Source organism: Desmodus rotundus, chromosome 7 (assembly GCF_022682495.2).
Source record: "Desmodus rotundus isolate HL8 chromosome 7, HLdesRot8A.1, whole genome shotgun sequence".
Taxonomy (NCBI): Eukaryota; Metazoa; Chordata; class Mammalia; order Chiroptera; family Phyllostomidae; genus Desmodus; species Desmodus rotundus.
Window position 1 is genome coordinate 20,429,028 of NC_071393.1, and position 13,370 is coordinate 20,442,397.

The window sequence follows — 13,370 nt, forward strand, 5'->3', positions numbered from 1 at the left end:
GGGGCACGGCGCGCGCGTGCGGGACGGGGTGTGCGGGGCGCAGGACCACTCGCGCGCGCGCGCGCGTTCCCTCTGGGCTGAGGCCTGCACGAAGGATGGGCGGCGCGAGCGGCTAGGAGCTCGGACGGGTCGCGGGGCGGTGGAGCGTGGCGGAGCGGGAGGGCGGTGCGGCGCCCCAGGAGGGACTGAGGGAGGGTCGGAGGAACGCAGTACCGGTGGGCGGTGAAGGCAGCGGCTCTGCAGCGGGCTGGAGGCTTGGGCGGCCTTGCGCTTAAGGGCCCCTTTGGTGCCCTCCAAGTCCAGGGCTCCAGGAGGGCCCGCGCGTGGAGCGTCGGGGTCCGGGGTTCTGCAGTCGCGCGGGTGAGTATCGGTAGCGGGTGGAACGAGTCACTCAGCAAAGGGAGCCGCCGGGGTCGGGCCCCTCCCGTCATCCCAGCGCTCTGTCGTGGACCACGAAGAATTCTCTCTGCTCTGGAGCTTTTAACGAAATAGCCGGCCACGTAGTTCCTAGCTTGGACAGGGAGGGGTTAATGAAGAACTGAGAGGATGTCCCTCTCCCCTCCACCACCCGGGCGTTGGAGGGTCCAGGACCTCAGGAGGGTGCCCCAGGAGGCTGGCCCCGGTTCTCCAGGAAGCCCCAGGGTTTTTCACTTTCACTTCTCCCTTCTCAACATCTGCGTCGACCTGGGACTCTGGCCACTGTCTTCAGGTGTTCCCCCAGATACACAAGGAAGGCTCCCCCAGGTTGGAAGGACACAACCCCTGGCTCCACACATGCTGGGACAAGGCGCATCTCAGATAGTGCACAACCACACGCAGGAGCCCACCCCACCCAGCCCCCACGTAGACTGCGGGTGGGTGCAGCCACTAACGAAAGGAAAGATACCCCAGGTGCCACAGTGACATGGCCCAGCACCCCTCTGGGTGCAGACCGGCAGCACTGCATACACCTCTTGCAACACTACCATGACCGGCCTCCACTGACGCCCCCTCCCAGCTGGGCTCTCCTTTCCATCCTCCTGGAGACCTGGCCCTGCTCAACAAGAAGGGACAGGGAAGCCAGGCTAGTCCCCATATCACACTCCTCCTTGGACCTGCCCCTAAGCCCTATAGGTCACTGTCACTGTCACAGCCCTAAATGACCACTCAGGGCTGGAGACATGCCCTAGCAACACCTTCCCTTTCCCTCCACAGTCCACAAAGCCTGGGGGGCAGGGAGGGGCTCACTGTGCATGAGGTCACACACATCCACCCCAGTTACGCAGCACTACCTACAAGCTCACCCACTGCACTCTGGCCTCATATTCTTTCCTGGGCCTCAGGCCCCAGAGCCAGTCGCTTCTCACTGGACCCTAATCCCAGGTCCCCAATTTCTTCCCTACCTCCCAGCCAGCACTGCCTGCAGCCCAGGGTCTGAGGCCCTGGGACTGGAAAAACCCTGAAAGAGGCTGCCTGTCCCCTACCCCCATCCAGACAAGCACAGGCAGATGATGTGGTTGCAGGCAGAGAGGCCTTGGAAAGGAGGCCCTAACTGCCAGAGTCTCAGTGCAGGGCCAGAGAGGCTCCTGGGAGGCAAGGAGGCTTGATGTCTCGCTGCAGAGACACTGGACAGGGAAGCCACGGATGCCTGATGTGGTCAGAGGAGGGCCCAGAGGCAGTAGGTGGGCGAAGGCACAAGTCAGGCCTTTTTGTCCCGGATGTCTGGGCCTAGAGGCCTTGAGGCCTCAGGCAGGCCTTGTCTCACTCTGTGGGGCCTAACTGCCCTAGGCGACCAGTCTGAGTGTGGAGTGGGTGGCAGCGAGGGGCAGCACACCACTGGACTGGGAGGCCTGGACTCCGACGCGTCCTCGGCTCCCTCGGCCAGTCAGGCCCCGCCCCTGGCCCTCCCTACGCCGCCTGGCCGGTGTGCAGGGAGGTCAGAGGAGCGGGCACTGCCCACCCTCCGGATGTATAAGCGTCCAGGCCAGAGGCGGGCGGTGCACGGGTGCGCGTGACGCTTGGACTCCCGGGCTGCACAGCCTGGGCGGTGTCCCTCTGCTTGGGGTCCCAGCCACCACAGTGAGCCAACCAAAGGGGGCCAGGGGCATTTGCTGGGCTGGGTTCTGTCTGGCTGCGCTGAGGACAGGACGAAGCCACGGCCCTGGGGTTGTCTGCTTGTGGTCATTCTGGAGCCTGAACTGCCCGTTCCTCACCCAGGTGCAGGGGTAGCCAGGGAGGAGGAGGCAGGAGGGACTGAGGGCAGGGGCTGGGACTGAGCGCTCCAGGCATAACCACCTTCCCTCTGGGGCTGTAGAAGCTGACAGAGGGGACCCTGACCTCGGCTGGAGCAGTGGGATGTTCCAGGGGCACTGGTCATGGAGGTCCCTGGGAGCAGAGGCCAGGGGCCAGGAGCCTGAAAGTCGAAGGGTGCTGTGCTCCCAGGGTGCCCCACCCATCTGGGCCTCTTGGCTGCCACTGGCCCGGAGTGGGGGGCCGTGACGCCATAATCCCCTGGGTCTGGGCTAACGGCTGTGAGTGGCACCGCAGGCTCCCGCCCCCGGTTCCCGTGGGCTGGGCCGGCCTCGGTGCGGCTGGGTGCACACAGTCGGAGGCGGCGCCGACCCGGCCGCCGGGTGCCTATGGACGCTCGGAGCCCACTGTCTCCCCGGGCCAGCGCTTTCAGCATCGCCTCTCTGGTTGCAGCAGAGGCCGCAGAGCATAGTGCTCGCCTTGGCTCCGGGTCCTCTGACCGGGCGAAGCTTCACCGGCTGCTGGAATCCCCGGCCGGGATGCACTTCAGCACCGTCACCAGGGACATGGAAGGTGAGCCTTCCCACTGCATCTACACCCACCCGCCCTCCAGATCCCCTGACGCTGCTGCTGTGGGACCCCAGGGAAGAGGGTTGGCAGGGCTGGGGCATGGAGTGGGTGGGAAGGGAGCTCTGGCAGGGTGGGCTCCAGGCTTTCAGCTTCAACTCTGGGGCAAAGGAAGGGCAGGCATCCTGCTCAAAGCCTGTGCACCCTCTAGCCTGGGGACCCAGCTGCAGAGACCTGCATGCAGCTAGACACAGGCCGAGAAAAGAGCTAGTGGAGGCCGGGAAGGACAGGAGAGGAGGACCAGGGAACGAAGGCAGAGCCTTGAGCTTGGAGAGGTGGGATGAAAGCAGTACAAGAGGAGAGTGCGAAGGTTAGAGAACACAGGAGAGAGAGAGAGAGAGAGAGAGAGAGAGAGAGAGATAGAGAGAGAGAGAGAGAGAGAGAGAGAGAGAGAGAAAGCAAGCGGTGAGACAGCCAGGAGAAGTTGAGAAAAGGGGAGAAAACAGAAAAATTCTGAAAGGAGGGTACAAAAAAGGAGGAAGAAGAAAAAGCAATAAAAGCAAGAACAAAAAAATTAAAGGAAAATTTAAGACGACATAAAAAAAGAAAGAAAAACTTCAGTTCTTATTTTTTTTTTTAAAAAAAGAGGGGGGAAATGAATAACAAAGAAAGACACACAGAAACAAGAGGGAAAAGGCAGTCTGAAAAAAAGTGATGAAAAATAAAGTGGAAAGAAAAGAGCGGGACATAACAGGAAAAAGAGGAAGAGGCAGAAAAACAAACAGAAATAAAGAGAAACGAAAGAGATAGTGGAAGAAGGAAAGACGAACAGGAGGGAAAACTTAAACGATGAAGGCAAAGGTAAAAAAAATATAAACTGGAAAGAGAGCTTGGAGAGAGAAGGGAGAAGTGCAACACGGGAGGGCGGCAAAGCAAGGGGCGGCGGACGGCCCGGCGCTCTGGGGAGCCGGTCCGGGCGGTCGGGGGGCCCGAGCCGAGCAGCCGCGGCGGGAGGGCTGGGGGCCGGGGAGGGGGAAGGGGCGGAGGAGGGGCGCGGGAAGGGGAGGGGAAGGAGGCATTGTCTCGGCTGGGGCGGGGGGGGGCGCGGGGCGGGGCGGGGCGGGGCGCCTCCTCGGGGCCGGCCCGCGGTGTGGGGCGGCGCGGCCCCGGGCGCAGCGCGGCGCCCGCCACTCGGCCTGGGGCGCGGGGCAGCGCTCACCTCGGCGGCGGGGCGGCGGCGGCGGCGGCCCGCGGGTCATGATCTCCGCCGTGTCCAGCCCGTGGCTCACGCAGCTCTCGCACTTCTGCGACGTTGCAGCCTTCACGGCCAGCAGCCTGAGCAGCCTGGGGGCCGCCGGGGGCTTCCCGGGCGCCGCATCGCCAGGCGCGGACCCATACGGCCCGCGCGAGCCGCCGCCGCGCTACGACCCGTGCGCCGCCGCCGCCCCGGGCGCCCCGGGCCCGCCGCCGCCGCCGCCGCACTCCTACCCGTTCGCACCGGCCGCCGGGGCCGCCTCCAGCGCCGCTGCCGAGCCCGAGGGCCCCGGGGCAAGTTGCGCGGCCGCCGCCAAGGCGCCGGTAAAGAAGAACGCGAAGGTGGCCAGCGTGAGTGTGCAGCTGGAGATGAAGGCTCTGTGGGACGAATTCAATCAGCTGGGCACCGAGATGATCGTCACCAAGGCTGGCAGGTCAGGGCGCCCCTCTCCCTGCCGCGACCTTACCCACGTGGCGCCGGTCTCGGGCAGCGGGCTTTGGCTCGATTCACGCGAGTGGGACCGAGAAGCAGGGTGGGGGGCGCGGCCTGGCCACCTGCGGGTCCCTCTCGGCGGGCCAGCTCCTTCACTCTCCACGGTCCCGGCTCCAGCGACAGCCGCCTGGTGCGCCGGGCCAAATGGGACGGCGCGTGAAGCCAGGAAGGCGGCGGAGAGAAACACCGCGGACCTGCCGCTTGACCAGCAGCCTTTAGACAGGGCGCCACCAGAAATGGACCTGCTCGTCCCGGAGCACACCGGGCTTGAGGGGAAGGCAGCTGCCTCTGAGGGGCCTCAGCCAGCTCACAGTGGATCCCACCTCAAAGGAAACCCGGTCTTTGGTTCCCTAGTTCAGTCTGTCCCAGCTAAAGAGCGGGCAGCTGGACAATTGGAAGATTTTAGAGGAGAATCAAGACTCTTAAAACAGTGTGTTCTGTTCCGCGGAGGTTGCCACCCAGTTTTCTCAGGCCTAAATTCCGGGTGATTGTGGGGCCTGGCTCCGCCGCTGGGGCCCGCCGCCTTCCAATGGCTTGTATTTGTTGTAAGGGCCGGGAGAGAAGGAGGGAAACAAGTTTTTCGATGCAACCGATTTGACCAACAGACAAAGGCTGGTGCCGGGCTGTGTCTAATGTACACAGAGAGACACCAGCTCTGTGTCCGCCTGGCCAAAGGGAGCTCAGGGCCTGTTTGCAGAGCCTTCTCGTGGTTTCTGTTTCCTCGCTGAAGCCGTCCTCCCTGGGAAGCCTGGGCCGCTGGAAGCTCAGCTCCAGCTCCGCGGGTCCTCTTCAGGCCCTCCTTGCTGTCTTGGGCAAAAGGACCCCCTGAGGACTGTGCCCTGACCTCTGGTCCAGGCCAGCCCAGTAAGAGCCTTGGCACCAGCCAGGCTTCACCCCAGGAGCCAGCACTCTGCAGCACCCTCTGGCCTGCAGAGGCAGGGGTGGGGTGGTGGTGGTGGTAGGCCTGTGCAGGAGGGCCAGCTCCGTGGCATTTGCTTTCTGCCCATTGCCCTGTAGGGAGTGAGGGGAAGCCATAGGAAGGGCTAGGGGGCCAGGCCTAGTGCTGTGTTCCAGGGCACAGCAGCTGGCACTGCTGCCCATTGGGACAGGGCCAGCCCGCGGCTAGTGGCCCATCCTGGAGTGGTATAATGCCCTTTGAAGAGCTTGATCTGGTCAAGTTGGAGTCCAGGGGAGGGAGAGGTAGAGACTATGATGGCACAAGCCAAGTCTACCCTGAATGGCTGTGTCTTGGGGTTACGGTGGGAGGAAGGGAAATTGCATGTGTTTCCGAGGAAGGTAGGGAGACTCGGGCACTGGGTGGGAGGCAGGGCCTGAGAGTCGGGCACAGTTAGGGCTGCAGGCTCTAAGGTCTTGGCCTCACTGAGGGATTGGGGAGTAGCCACAGACCCAGTGGAAAGGGCAACCACAGACCCAGTGGAAAGGGCAACCAGGACTCCTCGGAATCACACAGACTACCCCAGTTTCACTTTGTTTGATCCGGGAGCGTAGATGGGGCTGGGGGGCTGTGTGGAGGAGTGCTGAGAACCTCTGGGACTGGGTCCTGCTGCTGGGGTGCTGCCAGCTGAGGCTCGCTCAGCATTTGCCAGGCTGGGTCCACGCAGGCAAGGGTGACAGAGGCATTGGTCATTTTTGTGCTTATAGAAAGAGGGCAGAGGGCTGCTCTGCCGCTCCTCTTGCCCTGGCTGGGCAGGAGGAGCCTAGTCTGGTTAGAGCAGCTGAGTGAGGGGAGATGAAATGGAGGGACCAGGCCCACAAACCAAACGCAGCAGTCAGCAGGAGCCTGTCCTTCCCCTGGCTGGTCAAGGTGGGGCAGCCCTGCCCCTCTCCACCTAAGGTGACCTGCCTCCCTGCTGTCCCCAGGCGTATGTTCCCTACTTTCCAAGTGAAGCTTTTCGGCATGGACCCCATGGCCGACTACATGCTCCTCATGGACTTCGTGCCTGTGGATGACAAGCGCTACCGGTGAGCGCCCAGCAGCACCTGGGAGGGAGCCTTGGGAAGCCGCGGGTCCCTGCCTGGTGATGCCTCGGGTGTGGCCCACGACATTGGTAACTGGATGGTCTCTGGCCAGCTGTGCCAGCTTCCCCACCAACCTGTGTGTCCTGTTCCCTCCCCACCTGGTTGGACCCTAGACTCAAACACCCCACCCCAGAGGGTCTCCAGAACTCCCATTAGGAAGTTACACAGGCTGGTTACCTCCCCACCAGCTATAGACCCAAGGCAGCTTCCATACCCATGGGCTGGTTTGGCCCGAAGCAGGGCAGGCCCCAGCACATAGCACCCCCTTTCTTCCAGACTCTTCCCACGAGGTGAGCGTGGGCACCCCGTCCCCTTCCCTCATCCCCAGGGAATGCTGGGCTCCCCCTGGAGCACGGCAGGAAAGGTGGGGTGACTGGGAGAGATTATGCAGGGTGGGTCTTAGCTGCCTGGACAATTAACAGCAATTAATAAAGAACGTAGTTTTCACCCTGTGCCCCAGGCCCCCTGCGGGCCAAATCCAGGCTCCCTCTGAACAGCGACACTGGAGGCCAGCGCTGGGAAGGCCAGAACAGGCAGACCCGCTTGCGGCGAAATGTGGCACCAGTTGCTCAGCCTCCCTCCTCCCACCTCCCTCCTCGGTGCCTGGCTTCCTGCTGTCTTGTGTATTGGGACAGGAGGGAGTTTTCTGTTCTCTACAACCCCCTCGGAAAAGCTCCTAGCCCTCCTGGCAGCGGAAGCCTCGATTTCACAGATAGGGAAACTCATCTGAGGCACTTTCTCGGGGTTCACTCGGCAAGGCCCTCTCAGTTCATCCCCACATGACGTGACCTGTGCTCCCGTGCCGTCCCAGGTACGCCTTCCACAGCTCCTCCTGGCTGGTGGCCGGGAAGGCAGACCCTGCCACTCCAGGCCGAGTACACTACCACCCTGACTCGCCTGCCAAGGGTGCACAGTGGATGAAGCAAATTGTGTCCTTTGACAAGCTCAAGCTGACCAATAACCTGCTGGATGACAACGGCCACGTGAGCGACCCCCTTCCCCAGGCTACCACGCTGTCCCCCCAGCATGTTCTCTGGAATCCCTGCTGACCGGAACCAGAGGCAGAGCTTGGGCAGCTTGGGGTGCGGATGAGGGACAGGCTGCAGAAAGCAGCCCTCTGGTCAGGGGCTTACAGAGCCTGGTGAACCTCGGGCCTGGGAGAGTGGCCACCGTGCTTCCCTCACCCCATTCCTGATCTTTTGCTGGAGATTTTTAACTGGAAAGAATGGGGGTGACTGTGGGGGTAGGTGCAGGAGGCTTTTATGGAATCCAGGCTGGTGGTGTGGGTCACAGTAGTTCTTGAGGACGCAAGGAAAGAACTAAGCCCCAGAATTTTGCCACTCGGGAGCGTCTTTCCCAGTGGCCCCCAGTCGGCCACACCTGCTCCGCCCGTGGCCAGGACTCATTTGAGGAGTTCAGGGTTTTGCCCAAGTTCTCCGGGATGTTCACTGCCTATCCAGGCCTTGGCCAATTTCCTAGCTCCCACCTCGCCATCTTGTCTTCCAGATTATTCTCAACTCCATGCACAGATACCAGCCCCGCTTCCACGTAGTCTATGTGGACCCCCGCAAAGACAGCGAGAAGTATGCCGAGGAGAACTTCAAAACCTTCGTGTTCGAAGAGACGCGCTTCACTGCCGTCACTGCCTACCAGAACCACAGGGTGAGGCCCTGAGGACCGGCACCTTCAACACTTCTGGGATGGGGTGCAATTGTCAGTCCCTGCCTGGGGAACAGAAGGTTTGGACCTGCCAAGTCGTGGGCCCCAGTGGAACAACCCGCATGCAGCCCCACCCCCCAAGGGCTTCAAGCAGCCCCCTCCCTTCTGCCTCAGGACGTCCCAGCCTCCTATCAGGTTGACCTCTCAAGCAGCAACTGTCAATGTGGCCTGAAAGTTTGTTTTCCAAACCATTCCGGAAACTCCCCGTCAGGGGCCAGATCTGAGATTTACCCAGATTCCTAGGGCGCCCCTTCGCTCTTCTCCACTGCGGGGTGGGGGTGGAGCTGACCGCATTCCCATCCCAGCCAAGGGGCTCAGGATCTCCATCCCAACCACTTGGGGTCCCCAAGGGGGTTCCTTCCCAAGAAAGGAGACTCCCGGCAGACCCCCGCGGGAGAGAGGCACAACCTCCGTGGGGGAGGGGCAGCTGCGGGCCGGTTCTTGTCTGCAGAGAGCAGAGACCAGAGGGCTCCTTCCTGGAGGAGCCCCTCTTGACACTCCCCAACTCTCCGCGGAGGTCCGATGGCCCCCAGCGCAGGGGCTCTAGCCGCTCGCTCAATGCTCTCTTCCCCGCAGATTACACAACTCAAGATCGCCAGCAACCCTTTCGCCAAAGGCTTCCGAGACTGCGACCCAGAAGACTGGTGAGTGTCCTCCGAGGAGACCAAGAGCGTCGGGAGCCTGCAACAGTGCGTTTCCTGACCCACCGCCCGCCTCCCTCCCACAGGCCCCGTAACCACCGGCCCGGCGCGTTGCCGCTCATGACTGCCTTTGCGCGCTCGCGGAACCCGGTGGCCTCTCCCACGCAACCCAATGGCGCGGAGAAAGGTAGGGCCGGGGTCGTGGAATCCGGGCCGCGGCCCTGCGCGCGCTCCGCCCCTGGGAGGCGGCTGCGCCTGGCCTTGCCTGCGCCCCAGGGGCGCTCGCGGCCTTCCCGCCGCTTGCACAACGGCCGTGGCGGCGGGCAAGCGCGCACTCGCCCGCCCGGCCCGACGGCTGAGCCTCGCCCTGCCGCCCGCCCTGCCGCCTGCGGAGGGACGCGGGCTCCTGGGGAGGGCCAGGGTCTCTGCTGGTTCGGGGAGAAGGGGCGGGGAGCGGCCTAGCACCTCCTCTGCCGGCGGCACTCCGGGTCCCTTCTGCAGTTCGGCCCCTGCGCTCACCCTTGGCCCTTCTCGCAGACGCGGCCGAAGCCCGGCGAGAATTCGAGCGCGATGCAGGCGGGCCGGCAGTGCTCGGGGACTCGGCGCCTCCGCCGCCGCTGCTGGCGCGCGTGCTGAGCCCCGCGTTGCCCGGGGCTGGCGGCGCCGGCGGCCTCGTGCCGCTGCCCGGCGGGCCCGGAGGCCGGCCCAGCCCCCCGCACCCCGAGTTGCGCCTGGAGGCGCCCGGCGCGTCTGAACCGCTGCACCACCACCCCTACAAGTACCCGGCTGCCGCCTATGACCACTACCTCGGGGCCAAGAGCCGGCCGGCGCCCTACCCGCTGCCTGGCCTGCGCGGCCACGGCTACCACGCGCACGCACACACGCACCACCACCCCGTGAGCCCGGCTGCCGCGGCCGCCGCCGCCGCCGCTGCGGCCGCCGCGGCTGCCAACATGTACTCGGCAGGGGCCGCGCCGCCTGGCTCCTATGACTACTGCCCCAGATAACGCGGCTCCCCGCCCGCAGGCCCCGGCAGCCCTGCGGCCGGCAGGGAACGCGCCCCAGCCCCGGGCCACCGCGGGTCCCCCCTTCCCCAGCCTCGCGGCCATGGGTTCCTCCACCCTTCGCCCAAGCGCAGTCGAAGGACCTGATTCCCAGCTCGGGCGCCACCGCGGCCTTCCCGCCCCCGAGCCCCAGAGCCGCGGGCCGCGCCGCCAGTGCCAAAGCGCCCGGTCAGCGCGGAAGGAAGTGATATTTATTGTTCTCCGCGAGACCGCGTCGGCCCCCGGCCCGGCCAGCAGTTGCAGTGTAGACCCGAGAGCCCTGTCTACAGGCGGTGTAGATACGTGTAGATATTTGTAGATACTGTAGATACAGTGCCGTCGGCGACTTGATAAACAGTTTCGCCTCTTTTGGAAGCTGCCTGCGTGTCTATTTATTTGCGATTAGTTAGATCACGCGGGGGATCTCGGGGACTTAAAGGTCTGCCCAGCCCTAGTACCTGCAGGCCGCAGGTCGGGCTTTGGGGGGAGCGGGGGTCCCTCCAGTGCCCTCGGTGCTCCTTTCCAGATCCTCTTCCCGGCCACACCTCTCCCCACCCCCTCTGCGCGCTCCCCGTCCGGGTTTGCTCTCACCGCCCCCTCCCGGCTTTCCCCGGCCGGGCCCATAGGCCCTTTTCCCGCTTGGACTTAACAGCTTCACCCCAACCTCCCCAGGCTGTGGGTACCAGGACTCCGCCCAGTCCCCAGCGTGCATCCGGCCTTTTTACTTAAATTCCTCACTCGGGCTGTGGTCTCCCTTCTAGGATTGGGCTCACACCCGGGCCCGTTTTCAGGACCAGTGCCGGTTCTGAGTGTTTTTCCAGGGCAGCTGGGAACGACTGTCATGACAGAACACTGTCACTGGGGGTTGGAAAGGGAGAAGCCCCGACTCTGATAAAGGAAAGACAAAAACAGGCAGCACTGCTCTTCTAGCGTTTCCCCTGGCTGGACCTCGCCCCCGCCTGCGCTTCCCCCTGTTTATTGACTCTATTCACTGTGAGTGTCCCCATGGAGTGACCTGGACAGGGGGCACAATGACAGTGGTCATGAGTCATCTTAAAACCTGTCTGTGAAGCATTTTTCCCAGGCCAGGTGGTGAGGGACCTCTCCCCATTAACTCAACACCAGGGATGGGACAGAGGAACCCTTTGATCCCTCTCTTCCTGAGTCCTGGCAGGAAAAGCTGACAGCCAGTCAACGTCAAGGCTACTAACTTGGACACAAAATGAACGGGAAATGCAAGTGGTTGAGGTTCTGTCCCAGTGTTTGTGGCAATCACCGCCACACGGCAATGGCAGCCTGTGATCCCACCTCTCCAAGGGCACGGCCAGGCATTTCCTATGTCTGTCCTGGACTTGATGCTTTCTTCCCAGACGTGTTTGCCCTGAGGCTGTGAAGTGGCTGAGAAATTGGATGGCAGGACCTGGTCCCATGAGGTGGGTCTAGGAAGGGAGTGGGTGACCAAGGCTGCTGAATAGTTAGCTCTGGAACCAGGGCTCCCTCAAACCCCCAAGTGTGTCTATTGTCAGGGCGTGAAGACTCTTGCAGCATCTGCTCAAGTGGCCAGCAGGCTCTGTGGACACAGCTTCAGGGATACGCTTTCCTAAGGAAAGCTCTGGACACCCATCCCTTATGGACACCTGTCCACCCCCCACTGCAGATGTCCCTCTGGGAGCAGCCTTTTTTGAATTTGCACCACAAATGGACCCACACCCTTCCTTGTTCTGGGAGGCCCGCAAGAGAGACGGGCCGTGTTTGGCCCTGCAGAACCAGTGTCTCCTATGGGTGCTGGGCACCTCTCCAGGGACCACTATGATTCTCAGGCCTCCCTCCGCACAGTTTTGACACCCAGGCCATGGGGTGGGGGGCGAGGGGCGGGGTGAGAACTGCAGTCGGAGAGATCTCTGTTTTGCTTTTTTTGTTCAAAGCTAAAGTGAGGAGAAGCACTGCTTTGGACTGCTGGTGGTGTCTGGTGTCTGCAGAGGACAGGACGCAACCAGCACCTGGACCTTCGGTGCACAGCTTGCCATCCTCGTGCATGTGACCCCTCCCACATTCATAAACCACTCGAGGTGGAGAGCCACACTGCCATCCAACACGGTGGCCACTAGGCAGAGGGAGCCACTCACATTTTAATCAACGGAAATAGAATAAAATTGAACACTGAGTTCCTCATTGGCTGCATTCCGTGTACTAGACACTACATATGAGGGCTTGTCCTGCAGTGGAGAACAGCTCCCAGAGCATGGTTTTCTCCCCTCTGCTTGATAGAAGAGTTTGTCTAGCTAAGGACTTCTCATCCACGGGATCATGCAGCGGGGTGCCTGGGCTGGCTGTCTCATGCTGCTGCTCACTTGGCAGTTCTCAAGGCTGGCCAGTGTCCAGTCTCCAATGAGGGGCACTTGGTGGTTTTAGGATGGGTGCTTCAGTGTTTGGTGCTGAGGGCAGGGCTGGCTCCTCCGGGCAGCCCTGCTGTGTGCAGGCTGTACATCACCTTGAGAGGTTACTGTGCCGTGACCTGCCTTGAATCCTGGGGTAGAAGGGCTGGTTTGGGTTACCCAGCTTCTACTGGGGGCTCCGAATTTTGGAAAGGCACTAAAGCCATCTCTTCTTAGTCACTCATTCCTGAAACAAGTGGTTGGTGAGCACCCCCAGCTGCAGGCTCTGGCCACTGCCATATGGGGCTGACATGACTGTGGGCATCTGCCCCTGGACAGTCCTTGAGTTCCTCGTGAAGCATCTGTCCCAGCAGCTTCCTTTCAGTGACTGCCTTCTTCTCACTTCCGTTTCCCTCACTTGCCTGCCCTTTCTATGAGCCACTGTGCTGTGCAGGGCTTGGGGGCCTGTCCATTCTGCCTCCTCATGGGCTCACCCCTCAGCTATTGGAGGCCGCCACAGCACCTTCCTCTGGGTCCCCCAGTTGGCCCAGAGGCCCCTCACCTGTCTCCAGGTGTCCAGCTGCCAGGGTGTGGGAGGACAAGAGTTTGGGCTAGTGAGGACCTCAGAGATCTTCTGTTCCAAAGATCCTAGACTCCTTAACCCTCAATGTCCTTCAAAAAACAATAGACACCCACCCTGACTGGTGTGCGCAGTGGGTTGGGCATTGTCCTGCAAACCGAAGGGTCGCAGGTCCCATTCTTGGTCAGGTCTCATGCCTGGCTTGCGGGCCAGCCCCAGGTTGGGGGCGTGCAGGTGGCAACTGATGGATGTTTCTCTTGAATTGGTGTTTGTCTCCCTCTCTTTCACCCTCCCTTCCCCTCTCTCTAAAAACAAATAAATAAAACCTTTAAAAAAAACCCAATAGACACCCAATGTGTAAAGTAGGTAAACTCCTAAGTGGAGGAGGGGTGAGTCTGTCCACTCCCCGCCTTCACCCTTCTGGGTCCC

At 62.1% G+C, this 13,370-nt stretch overlaps 1 protein-coding gene across 6 annotated transcripts; it reads left to right on the top strand.

Annotated features, from left to right (window-relative positions):
* Window positions 1–275: 275 nt before the first annotated feature.
* Window positions 276–10,361, top strand: TBX1 (T-box transcription factor 1). Of its 6 annotated transcripts, none has more exons than XM_053929104.2 (9): window positions 276–360; window positions 2,683–2,802; window positions 4,115–4,484; window positions 6,425–6,526; window positions 7,395–7,566; window positions 8,090–8,245; window positions 8,879–8,946; window positions 9,030–9,130; window positions 9,481–10,361. In XM_053929104.2, the coding sequence occupies exons 2-9, from the start codon at window positions 2,769–2,771 to the stop codon at window positions 9,948–9,950; spliced, it is 1,473 nt and encodes a 490-aa protein (XP_053785079.1). In that variant the 5' UTR covers window positions 276–360; window positions 2,683–2,768; the 3' UTR covers window positions 9,951–10,361. The 6 variants fall into 6 exon arrangements, with proteins under 6 accessions (XP_053785079.1, XP_053785076.1, XP_053785078.1 ...); XM_053929101.1 differs by lacking the exon at window positions 276–360 and adding an exon at window positions 1,935–2,058; XM_053929103.1 differs by lacking the exon at window positions 276–360 and adding an exon at window positions 1,938–2,058 and having other exon boundaries at window positions 2,686–2,802.
* The last annotated feature ends 3,009 nt before the right edge of the window (window positions 10,362–13,370 follow it).